Source organism: Mustela nivalis (assembly GCF_964662115.1).
Source record: "Mustela nivalis genome assembly, chromosome: X".
NCBI classification, from domain to species: Eukaryota; Metazoa; Chordata; class Mammalia; order Carnivora; family Mustelidae; genus Mustela; species Mustela nivalis.
In genome coordinates, this window is record NC_139040.1 from 1236379 (window position 1) to 1248467 (window position 12089).

The 12089-nt window shown below is 49.8% G+C and overlaps 2 protein-coding genes across 4 annotated transcripts in view; one reads left to right on the top strand and one right to left on the bottom strand.

The window, feature by feature from the left end:
* Window positions 1–8212, bottom strand: part of TKTL1 (transketolase like 1) — a 26724-nt gene extending 18512 nt beyond the window's left edge. For both annotated transcript variants that reach the window (XM_082715880.1, XM_082715882.1), the window contains exons 1-2: window positions 8004–8212; window positions 893–1010 (exon numbers count right to left, since the gene is read on the bottom strand). In XM_082715880.1, coding sequence (XP_082572006.1) covers window positions 893–1010; window positions 8004–8140 — 255 coding nt within the window. In that variant the 5' untranslated portion in view covers window positions 8141–8212. The remainder of the gene's footprint in view (window positions 1–892; window positions 1011–8003) is intronic.
* TEX28 (testis expressed 28) overlaps window positions 1–12089 on the top strand; it is a 35149-nt gene that overhangs the window by 9812 nt on the left and 13248 nt on the right. The gene's annotated exons all lie outside the window — the stretch shown is intronic.

Sequence of the window (12089 nt, forward strand, 5' to 3'; positions counted from 1 at the left end):
CAAAAGAACTGCATGTTCTGCTAGGTTGACCTTGCTTTTAAATTACTCCTCTTTCCCGTTCCCCCAAATCATGAAGTACCTGGTATTATACTTAGTGTAATGAGAAAGACCCCCATACTATCAGATCAGATCCACAGATAGAGAAAATAAACATAATTGACAAGTGGATGATCTCTCCCCAAATTAAGCTCAATTTTCCTTGAGGCTCAAGTAAGTCAGATCCACTGCTGCCCACCTCTATCCAGGTGGCAAAGTATTAGAGCATGATAGGTCAAAGGGGGCTTTGGTGCTAGGTGGGATAAGGCAGGGCACCAAAGATGGAAAAGAAGTGGAGCCAGTTGCCATTAAGTCATCCTTCCCACCACTGTAATCCTTGCTGGAACACTTTTTAGATCTTTGTGAGATGCTATGGTCTGAATATCTGTGTCCCCCAAAACCTGTATGTTGAAAACCCAAAGCCCAAGGTGATGGTATTAGGAGGTGTGGGAGCTTTGGGTAGTGATTATGTCACAAGGGCAGAACCCCACAGATGAGATTAGAACCCTTATAAAAGAGAGGCCCTAGATAGATTACTTCCCCTTTTGCTATGTGAGAATATAATAATAAATCTGCAACCAGGAAGAAGACCCTCACCAGAATGTTACCATGTGACCCTGACCTTGGGCTTTCAGCCTCCAAAAACTGTTAGAAATAAATTTCTATTGTTTATAAGCCACCCAATCTGTGGTTATTTTGTTATAGCAGACTAAATGGACTAAGACATGAGGCAAAGAAGGAAGAACCAAAAATATAAACAGAGCCCATTTCAGGCCTTGTTGCCATACAGTAGCTTTTAAAATGATTTTTAAAAAGTAAGCATCTGAACAGGCCCTGGGCTCCTGTGCTGGCTTACCTTGGAGAGGATGAAACGATCATTGTCTGCATTCTCTGGATCCTCCTGTTTGTATCTCATGATGTGGAAGAACAGCACGGACATGATCTCGGCAGCACTGCTGCATGATGTGGGGTGGCTTAAAGACAGACACAGCACAGGTCATTTCTCACAGGTAAGTGACTCACCAGGGACACGGTACAGGAGGAGACCTTTTAGTGCAGAGACTCCTCAGACTGGAAGCAGCAGTCATTTCTCCCAGGCATCGAAGAATCCAGTCAAGGAAAAGGGATTCAGGGCGACTGCCTCCCAAGTTCATGACTTTTAAGGATGCTGTAAGGCCCAGTAACCTCATAACCTCTCCCCGTGGAGAGAAAGATCTTCAAGACTACCCCCCTCTATCAATGAAGCACCTGTATACTTGGGGCAAGTTCACCTACTGACTCCGTAAGCACTTGAGTATTCTTTAATCTATTTGAGTTTATCTGTGATATCATTAAGTAAAAACACCATAAAGCAGAAATAAACCCATGCGTACATGAAAAACTAATATTTGATAAAGGAGCCAAGAATACTCAATGGAGAAAGAGCAGTCTCTTCAATAAATGGTGCTGGGAAAACTGGATAGTCACATGTGGAAACATAAAAATAGAAATCCTACCTTACACCACTCACAGAAATTAACTTGAAATAAATTAAGACTTAAATGTAAGACCAGAAACCATCAGATGCCTAGAAGAAAGCAGGAAAAAACCTGGACATGGGTCCTCATACTGACTTTTTTGGGGGATAGGATAACTAAAACACAAGGAACACAATAAAAAACAAGTGGGACTACATCAAACAAAAATACTTTCTAAAAAAAGACTTTATTGTCAGAGAGAGACCGGGGGGGGTGGGGGTGGGAGGTGGCTGGGAGAGAGAACACAAGCAAGAGGAGTGACAGGCAGAAAGAGAGGGAGAAGCAGACTGCCTGCCGTGCAAGGAGGCCGATGTGGGATGAGATCCCAGGTCCAGCTCACGTATGTTAACAATCTCTTCTTTCAAAGTTCACTATTAGAAAATGGAGACTTAAACCTTTTGCCTTGCAGGTATTCCCTAAATGGATAAGGTTTTGTTTTTGTTCTTTTCAAGCGATTTTGTTCATGGGGTGCCTGGGTGGCTCAGTAGGTTAAACCTCTGCCTTCAGCTCCGGTCATGATCTCAGGGTCCTGGGACTGAGACCCGCATTGGGTTCTCTGCTCAGCGGGGAGCCTGCTTTCCCCTCCCTCTCTGCCTGCCTCTGCCTGCTTGTGATCTCTCTGTCAAATAAATATCTTAAAAAAATAAATAAAAAGATTTTGTTCATTTGACAGAGAAAGAATACAAACAGGCAGAGTGGCAGGCAAAGGGAGAGGGAGAATCAGGCTCTCTGTGGAGCAGGAAGCCTGATGCAGGGCTTGATCCAAGGCCCTAGGGATCATGATCTGAGCCGAAGGCAGCCACGTAACTCACTGAGCCACCCAGGTGCCCCTAAGTGGGTAAGGTTTTAAAAATTGTTAGGTATCTTTAAAATTCAAATGAATAAAAATTACTAGAAAAATCTTGTACAAAGCCAAACCACTATTAATTTTGAAGACGAAAAAAGCAAGAAGTGTAAAAGAAAATCCCAAAACATGCAGGTCTTTAACTCATGTAAACTGTACTTTTAATATCAAAGCTCAGGATGGAAAACAAGATTTTAAAAAAGATACCATGCAGAAAATTCTATTCCACTAATACAGAAATTAGAAATCAATAAAAGAAAATTGGGGGCGCCTGGGTGGCTCAGTGGGTTAAGCCACTGCCTTCGGCTCAGGTCATGATCTCAGGGTCCTGGGATCGAGTCCCGCATCGGGCTCTCTGCTCAGCAGGGAGCCTGCTTCCCTCTCTCTCTCTCTCTGCCTGCCTCTCCATCTACTTGTGATTTCTCTCTGTCAAATAAATGAACAAAATCTTAAAAAAAAAAAAGAAAATTGGAAAATGCACACATTTGTGGAAATTAAGCACTGCACTCTTAACCAATGGGTCAGAGAAGAAAACAGAAGAGAAATTAGAAAATACTTAAAGAAAAATGGAAATAGAAACACAGCGTACCAAATTTCATGGAATACAGCAAAAGCAGTGCTAAGAAATTGACAGTTGTGAGTGCTTACATTTAAAAAGTAAGATCTCAAGTCAAAACCCTAACTTTACAACCTAAGAACCAGAAAAAGTAAACCCAAAGACACCAGATAGAATAATAAAGGTTAGAACAGAGAGACCAAGAAAACCCACAAGAAAAACAAAAACAAAGGTTGGTTCTTTGAAACCAACAAATTAACAAATCTTTCTGCTAGACTAAAACCAAAAAAAATTAGTTTTTAAATGTACTAAAGCAGGGGCGCCTGGGTGGCTCAGTGGGTTGAACTTCTGCCTTTGGCTCAGGTCATGATCTCAGTGTCCTGGGAGTGAGCCCTGCATCAAGCTCTCTGCTCAGCAGGAAGCCTGCTCCACCCCCCACCCCCCCACTTGTGATCTCTGTCAAGTAAGTAAATAAATAAATATCTTTCAAAAATATGTACTAAATCAGATTTGAAATTACTAATTAAAAAAAAACTATTTATTTGACAGAGCAAGTGCAAGGACGAGCATGCACAAGCAGGGGGAAGGGCACGCAGTGGGCGAGGGAGAAAGAGCCTCCCTGCTGAGCAAGGAGGCCAACGTGGGACTCAATTCCTGGCCCCTGGGATCATGACCTGAATGGAAAACAGTTAATGAGCCACCTAAGCGTCCAGTGAAATTACAGATTTTATTTCAGAAATGAAAAGACAGTATTACCATTGTACCGAAATAAAAAGGACTATGCGGTACCATGAAAAACTACGCCAATAAATCAATTAAAGTACAACTTGTTTCAGGTCACCTAAATAACTCAGTTCACAATCCCAGGGTCCTGATATCAAGCCCCACAATCCGCCTCCCTGCTCAGCGAGGAGTCAGCTTCTCTATCTGCTGTGCCTCCCACCAACCCTCCTGCACTCGTGCTTCTCCGCCTGCCCCTTCCCCTTCGTGCACTCGTGTTTCTCCGCCCTTCCTGCCTCCTGCACTCGTGCTTCTCTCCCCTCCCCTCCCCCTGCCTTCGTGCTTCTTGGCCTTTCCCGCCTCCTGTACTCGTGCTTCTCCGCCTGCCCCTTCCCCTTCGTGCACTCGTGTTTCTCCGCCCTTCCCGCCTCCTGCACTCGTGTTTCTCCGCCCTTCCCGCCTCCTGCACTCGTGTTTCTCCGCCTGCCCCTTCCCCTTCGTGCACTCGTGTTTCTCCGCCCTTCCCGCCTCCTGCACTCGTGTTTCTCCGCCCTTCCCGCCTCCTGCACTCCTGTTTCTCCGCCTGCCCCTTCCCCTTCGTGCACTCGTGTTTCTCCGCCCTTCCTGCCTCCTGCACTCGTGCTTCTCTGCCTGCCCCTTCCACTTCGTGCACTCGTGTTTCTCCGCCCTTCCCGCCTCTCGCACTCGTGCTTCTCCGCCCTTCCTGCCTCCTGCACTCGTGTTTCTCCGCCTGCCCCTTCCCCTTCGTGCACTCGTGTTTCTCCGCCCTTCCCGCCTCCTGCACTCGTGTTTCTCCGCCTGCCCCTTCCCCTTCGTGCACTCGTGTTTCTCCGCCCTTCCTGCCTCCTGCACTCGTGCTTCTCTCCCCTCCCCTCCCCCTGCCTTCGTGCTTCTTGGCCTTTCCCGCCTCCTGTACTCGTGCTTCTCCTCCTGCCCCTTCCCCTTCGTGCACTCGTGTTTCTCCGCCTGCCCCTTCCCCTTCGTGTACTCGTGTTTCTCCGCCCTTCCCGCCTCCTGCACTCGTGTTTCTCCGCCTGCCCCTTCCACTTCGTGTACTCGTGTTTCTCCGCCTGCCCCTTCCCCTTCGTGCACTCGTGTTTCTCCGCCCTTCCCGCCTCCTGCACTCGTGTTTCTCCGCCTGCCCCTTCCCCTTCGTGCACTCGTGTTTCTCCGCCTGCCCCTTCCCCTTCGTGTACTCGTGTTTCTCCGCCCTTCCCGCCTCCTGCACTCGTGTTTCTCCGCCTGCCCCTTCCCCTTCGTGCACTCGTGTTTCTCCGCCTGCCCCTTCCACTTCGTGTACTCGGGTTTCTCCGCCCTTCCCGCCTCTCGCACTCGTGTTTCTCCGCCCTTCCTGCCTCCTGCACTCGTGTTTCTCCGCCCTTCCTGCCTCCTGCACTCGTGTTTCTCCGCCTGCCCCTTCCCCTTCGTGCACTCGTGTTTCTCCGCCCTTCCTGCCTCCTGCACTCGTGCTTCTCTCCCCTCCCCTCCCCCTGCCTTCGTGCTTCTTGGCCTTTCCCGCCTCCTGTACTCGTGCTTCTCCTCCTGCCCCTTCCCCTTCGTGCACTCGTGTTTCTCCGCCTGCCCCTTCCCCTTCGTGTACTCGTGTTTCTCCGCCCTTCCCGCCTCCTGCACTCGTGTTTCTCCACCTGCCCCTTCCACTTCGTGTACTCGTGTTTCTCCGCCTGCCCCTTCCCCTTCGTGCACTCGTGTTTCTCCGCCCTTCCCGCCTCCTGCACTCGTGTTTCTCCGCCTGCCCCTTCCCCTTCGTGCACTCGTGTTTCTCCGCCTGCCCCTTCCCCTTCGTGTACTCGTGTTTCTCCGCCCTTCCCGCCTCCTGCACTCGTGTTTCTCCGCCTGCCCCTTCCCCTTCGTGCACTCGTGTTTCTCCGCCTGCCCCTTCCACTTCGTGTACTCGGGTTTCTCCGCCCTTCCCGCCTCTCGCACTCGTGTTTCTCCGCCCTTCCTGCCTCCTGCACTCGTGTTTCTCCGCCCTTCCTGCCTCCTGCACTCGTGTTTCTCCGCCTGCCCCTTCCCCTTCGTGCACTCGTGTTTCTCCGCCTGCCCCTTCCCCTTCGTGTACTCGTGTTTCTCCGCCCTTCCCGCCTCCTGCACTCGTGTTTCTCCGCCTGCCCCTCCCCCTTCGTGCACTCGTGTTTCTCCGCCTGCCCCTCCCCCTTCGTGCACTCGTGTTTCTCCGCCTGCCCCTTCCACTTCGTGTACTCGGGTTTCTCCGCCCTTCCCGCCTCTCGCACTCGTGTTTCTCCGCCCTTCCCGCCTCCTGCACTCGTTTCTCCGCCCTTCCCGCCTCTCGCACTCGTGCTTCTCCGCCCTTCCCGCCTCTCGCACTCGTGCTTCTCCGCCCTTCCTGCCTCCTGCACTCGTGTTTCTCCGCCTGCCCCTTCCCCTTCGTGCACTCCTGTTTCTCTGCCCTTCCCGCCTCCTGCACTCGTGTTTCTCCGCCTGCCCCTTCCCCTTCGTGCACTCGTGTTTCTCCGCCCTTCCCGCCTCCTGCACTCGTGTTTCTCCGCCTGCCCCTTCCCCTTCGTGTACTCGTGTTTCTCCGCCCTTCCCGCCTCTCGCACTCGTGCTTTTCCGCCTGCCCCTTCCCCTTCGTGCACTCGTGTTTCTCCGCCCTTCCTGCCTCCTGCACTCGTGTTTCTCCGCCTGCCCCTTCCCCTTCGTGCACTCGTGTTTCTCCGCTCTTCCTGCCTCCTGCACTCGTGTTTCTCCGCCTGCCCCTTCCACTTCGTGCACTCGTGTTTCTCCGCCCTTCCCGCCTCTCGCACTCGTGCTTCTCCGCCCTTCCTGCCTCCTGCACTCGTGTTTCTCCGCCTGCCCCTTCCCCTTCGTGCACTCGTGTTTCTCCGCCCTTCCTGCCTCCTGCACTCGTGCTTCTCTCCCCTCCCCCTGCCTTCGTGCTTCTTGGCCTTTCCCGCCTCCTGTACTCGTTCTTCTCCGCCTGCCCCTTCCCCTTCGTGCACTCGTGTTTCTCCGCCCTTCCCGCCTCCTGCACTCGTGTTTCTCCGCCTGCCCCTTCCACTTCGTGTACTCGGGTTTCTCCGCCCTTCCCGCCTCTCGCACTCGTGTTTCTCCGCCCTTCCTGCCTCCTGCACTCGTGTTTCTCCGCCTGCCCCTTCCCCTTCGTGCACTCGTGTTTCTCCGCCCTTCCCGCCTCTCGCACTCGTGTTTCTCCGCCCTTCCCGCCTCCTGCACTCGTGTTTCTCCGCCCTTCCCGCCTCTCGCACTCGTGCTTTTCCGCCTGCCCCTTCCCGCCTCTCGCACTCGTGCTTTTCCGCCTGCCCTTTCCACTTCGTGCACTCGTGCTTCTCCGCCCTCCCCTTCTCCTGCTTTCGTGCTTCTTCGGCTTTCCCGCCTCCTGCATTCGTGCTTCTCCGCCTTCCTGGCCTCGTGCTTCTCCCTCTTCCCCTCCCCCTATCGGGCGCCGCGCACTCTCAAAATCTTTTCAAAAAACCTTCAGAGATATGTAAAAAAACTAAGAAGTTTCTAGAAACAGAATTCAGTAAGGTGGAACAAAGAAGAAATAGAAATTTTTGTAAAATACTGTCCGTGCCCAATATGGGCTCTAACTCACCACCCTGAGGATCAAGAATCAAATGCTCTACCCACTGAGTCAGTCAGAGACCCTAAAAATAAATTCCAAATAAACCCATAACTAATAAAGATATCGATTATGTAGTCAAAAACGCCTCTGCCGAAGGAAAACTCTCGACCTGATGGCTTCGCCATCGAATCCTACCAAATAGCTAGGGAATTAACATCAATCCTCCTCAGACGCTTCCAAACAAAGCCGAGAGGACATCCGACTCCCTCTGAGGCCAGCACGGCCCTGAACTACAGCCACACAAGCACCCCGCACAAAGCCAACATCCGTGAAACACACCGACGCCGAAGTCCTCACAAAATGCCAGCTGACCGAAAAGCCTCGCTTTCGCCAATTCTCCCTCGCCCCTCCCTTGCTTATGTTACGGCCCCCAGGCGGCATCGGAACGGCATCGAGGACGACCCCCCACCCGCTCCCCCGGCCAGCGCCAGCCCGCCCGCGCTCCCCGGGACTCATCCCCGCTAGGCCACGCCGTGTTCTGGGCTCCTCCCTGCTACATGCCGGAGGCCCTGAGAGTCGGGGCCGCCACCCTCGCCATGGCGGCGCGGCCTCGGCACCCCACGGTCCTAAACGGGGCTTCTACGACTGAGCCCGCCCAGCCCCCCAGGGCTCCCTTCACCTCAGGTTTCCTGTCCCCACCAGACTGGCCGCTTGAAGCCACGAGGAATTGGGATGAGGAAACCTTACCCAGAGCTCGAAGTGCACGTGGCCCTGATGGAGTGGATGCGCAGGCGATTGGCCATGTCCCGCAGCACCTGCACAGTCTTCGCGTCAGGCTTGGCTTCCTCGGCGGCCGTCGCGGTGCTCGGCTTGGCATCCGCCATCTCTACTGCCGCGGTCGGTGTCTGACGAGCGAATGACGCTGGCTGTGTGAGGCTGCGCCTTATAGCTCCTGCGGAGTGTAGTGCGGCTCCCTCGTGCGGTGCTGTGAAGATCCCTCCGCGCACAGCTCCCTCCGCGCACAGCTCCCTCCGCGCACAGCTCCCTCTGCGCACAGCTCCCTCCGCACGGTGCTGCGAGAGGCCCAGGAGAGGTGCTTCGACGCTCCCTCCGCGAGGTGCTTCGACGCTCCCTCCGCGAGGTGCTTCGACGCTCCCTCCGCGAGGTGCTTCGACGCTTCCTCCGCGAGGTGGATTTTGAACACTAACCTTTTGCCTGTGGGACATTGATCGAAATAATTTAATTTCTTTTTATATTTCTTTGTGCTGTCAATTCAAAGAGGACTGCCTCTGCGGTGTGTGTGTGGAGGGAGGGTGGTCCAGGGTCTACTTTTGAGTGGTAAAACTATTCTGGAACTATATGTTGTGGTCGTTCCGCTCATGGTGAAAAAGAGGACTTTTTCACGCACTTTAAAGTGTTACAATAAGTGAAGTCCTGTTTTACGCATTTTATCACAATATTTTTTAAAGAATAAGCCACCCTAGAATTTTACCTTTTGTTGGCCCCCGACCCCCACCCTCCAAACCAGCCTTGCCCCAGTTAGGCTTCTCAGGTGATGAGGCATGCTGTTCTGAAACAGCATTGTCTATTTCCGCTACCTCTTTTTCTCTTTCTAGAACCTTCTGTACGACAAGCTGCAAGCTCCTTGTGATCCTTGAGGTGGCGTTAGCCCAACGCCAGCTACCCTGCTGCTTTCCTGAGGCAACTTGACTTCTGGGAGCCCCATCTCCTCAACGTCCCAATGTAGTCTTGGAGAGCTGGTCCTTCTGACTTTGAGACAATCTTAAAAGAACTTGAATGACTCCCCCCAGTGAATGACACCACCCCCTCAACACTATATCCCAAGTTCAGATACTGGGGAGCATCTTAATTCAAAACTGCCGAGCTACTGAGAGCCCTTAAGTGCCAGTGAATGCGGATACGCTCCCGCGGTCTTGCTTGTGTAAAGGGCACATGCACTGAAAATTTCATTTGATATTGCCTAATCGCTCCACGAAAGCCATGTGTGCCCCTACTGCAGCATATGTGAGTGCTCATTTTCCCGCATCCTCATCAACACCGGCTGTCATTAGTCTTTTTTAACGTGTGGCATTCTCTGGATGAGAAAACAGTATTCAGTTACTGCCTTGATTCCTGTTTGCCCGATATCTTTGCAGTCGCACATTTTTGCTGTGTTTATTGCCATCAGTAGTTTCTCGTTCCTGAAGTGTCTATTACTATCCTTTACTGTTTTCATATTGGATTGTTGTAGCTTTCTAATTTGTAGGAATTTTCTATATACTGTGTTGACTAGCCTGTTCTCTATGAGAGATAATTGCAAATCTTTTCTCCCAAACTGTTGATTTTTATTTCTTATTTATTTTTAACTTAAAAATACTTTATTTATTTATTTGAGAGGAGAGAAAGATGGCGGTGGGGGGAGGGGCAAGGAAGAGGGACAAGCAAACTCCTGCTGATCACAGAGCCCCACGCAGGGCTGATCCCAGGACCCCAAAATTATGACCCAAACTGAAAGAAGACGCTTAACTGACTGAGCCACCCACGCTCCCTTCAACCTGTGGCTTTTTTAAAAACTTAAGCGACGGGGGCCTGGGTGGCTTAGTTGATTAGGCATCTGCCTTGGGTTCAGGTTATGATCCCAGGATTCTGGGATCGAGCCAGAGTCTGGCTTCTTCCTTTCCCTCTTTCCCTCTGTCCCCTGCCCTCGTGTGCACTCGTGGGCGCTCTCTTTCTCACACACACAAAAATAAGTTAAAAATTTTTTTAAAAATATTAAGAGAAACCTTATTCTTTAAAAAAGATTTTATTTGACAGATAGACAAAAAGGGGGAAGAGCAGGCAGAAAGAGAAGCCTGCCAAGGGGCTCGATCTGAGGACCCTGGGATTGTGGTTTGAGCCCAAGGCCAATGTTTAGCTGACTGAGCCACCCAGGAGCCCCTGAAAGCTTGTTTTTTTTTTTTTTAAGATTTTATTTATTTATTTGACAGAGAGAAATCACAAGTAGTCGGAGAGGCAGGCAGAGAGAGAGAGAGAGGGAAGCAGGCTCCCTGCTGAGCAGAGAGCCCGATGCGGGACTCGATCCCAGGACCCTGAAATCATGACCTGAGCCGAAGGCAGCGGCTTAACCCACTGAGCCACCCAGGCGCCCCAGAAAGCTTGTTTTAATGAAGTAAAACATATAAATCTTTTTATTTATGAATCTTTGGTTTCGGTCTTGTTTAGAAATGTCCTCTTCATGAAAAGATTGTAAAAGCATTATTATGTTTTTCTAATGTTTTTGTTGTTTCATTTTTATGCTTTGTTCTTTATTTAAATCAGGGCTCAACCAGCTTTTTCTATAAATGGCCACATAGTAAGTCTTTGAGACCGTGTGGTCTCCTTTCAGCATATACAGGTGCTCAACATAACTTATTTTTTTTAAATAGCCAATTGTCCCAACACTATATTTATTATTCTTTTTCAAAAATGTCTTAGCTATTATTTTACATTTTCTCTTTCAAATTAATTTTGGAAGCAGTTAATTTAAAGATTCATAAGACACTTCTATTGGGTTTTTAATTGGGATTTCACTGAATTTATAGGTTGATGTGTAGAGACTGACATATTTATGGTATTAAGTGTTTTCTTCAAGACCATGGTACAGAGTCATTGATAATCACATCTAATTGGCATCCTATTTTATATTTTTTATTTGCCCTAATATCTTGTTTCTTTCTGTGCCTCCTTTCCTTCCTTTTTTGGGATTAATAGAGTGCAATTGTTTTTCTCTTTTTGGTTATTTGGATATTTTGTACGTGGCTTTTTTCCCCAGTGGTTAATTTTCCACCAATGTATTCTCTCAATTCTGAGTACTTAATGATACCTCTATCTATATCTAAACTCCACAGTAAAACCAGTCTTTAGTTTTTATTTTATTTTTTTTAAGATTTGTTATTTGTTTATTTATTTGACAGACAGAGATCACAAGTAGGCAGAGAGGCAGGCAGAGAGACAGGAGAAAGCAGGCTCCCTGCAGAGCAGAGAGCCCGATGCGGGGCTCAATCCCAGGACCCTGGGATCATGACCTGAGCTGAAGGCAGAGTCTTTAACCCACTGAGCCACCCAGATGCCCCAATAGAGCCAGTCTTTAACGAACTTTAATTTTCTCTATTTCCTACTTCCTTTATATTTTATTTTTTTAAAGATTTTATTCACTTATTTGACAGACAGAGATCACAAGTAGGCAGAGAGGCAGGCAGAGAGAGAGAGGGAAGCAGGCTCCCCGCCGAGCTGGAAGCCCAATGCGGGACTTGATCCCAGGATACTGGGATCATGACCTGAGCTGAAGGCAGAGGCTTAACCCACTGAGGCTCCCAGGTGCCCTATATTTTATTTTTTTAAAGATTTTATTTGTAAGAAATTACTACACCCAATGTGTGTATTGAACTTACAACCCTGAGATCAAGAGTTGTGAGCTGTACAGACTGAGCCAGCCAGGTGTCCCCTACTTCATTTTTTTTAAAAAAAGCTTTTATTTATTTCTTTGACTGAGGGAGAAAAAGAGTGCAGAAAGCAGGGGGAAAGACAGGCAGAGGGAAAGGGGAAAGCAGGCTCCTGGCTGAGCAAGGAGCCAGATGTGGGACTTGACTCCAGGAGGATCATGACCTGAGCTGAAGGCAGACACTTAACCAACTGAGCCACCCAGGTGCCCCTATATGAACATAGTTTAAATCAGGGCTCAACCGGCTTTTTCTATAAATGGCCACATAGTAAGTCTTTGAGGCTGTGTGGTCTCCTTTGTGCAGTTTTGTGGCACAAAAGCAGCCACAGACAACACATAAATGAACAAGTTTA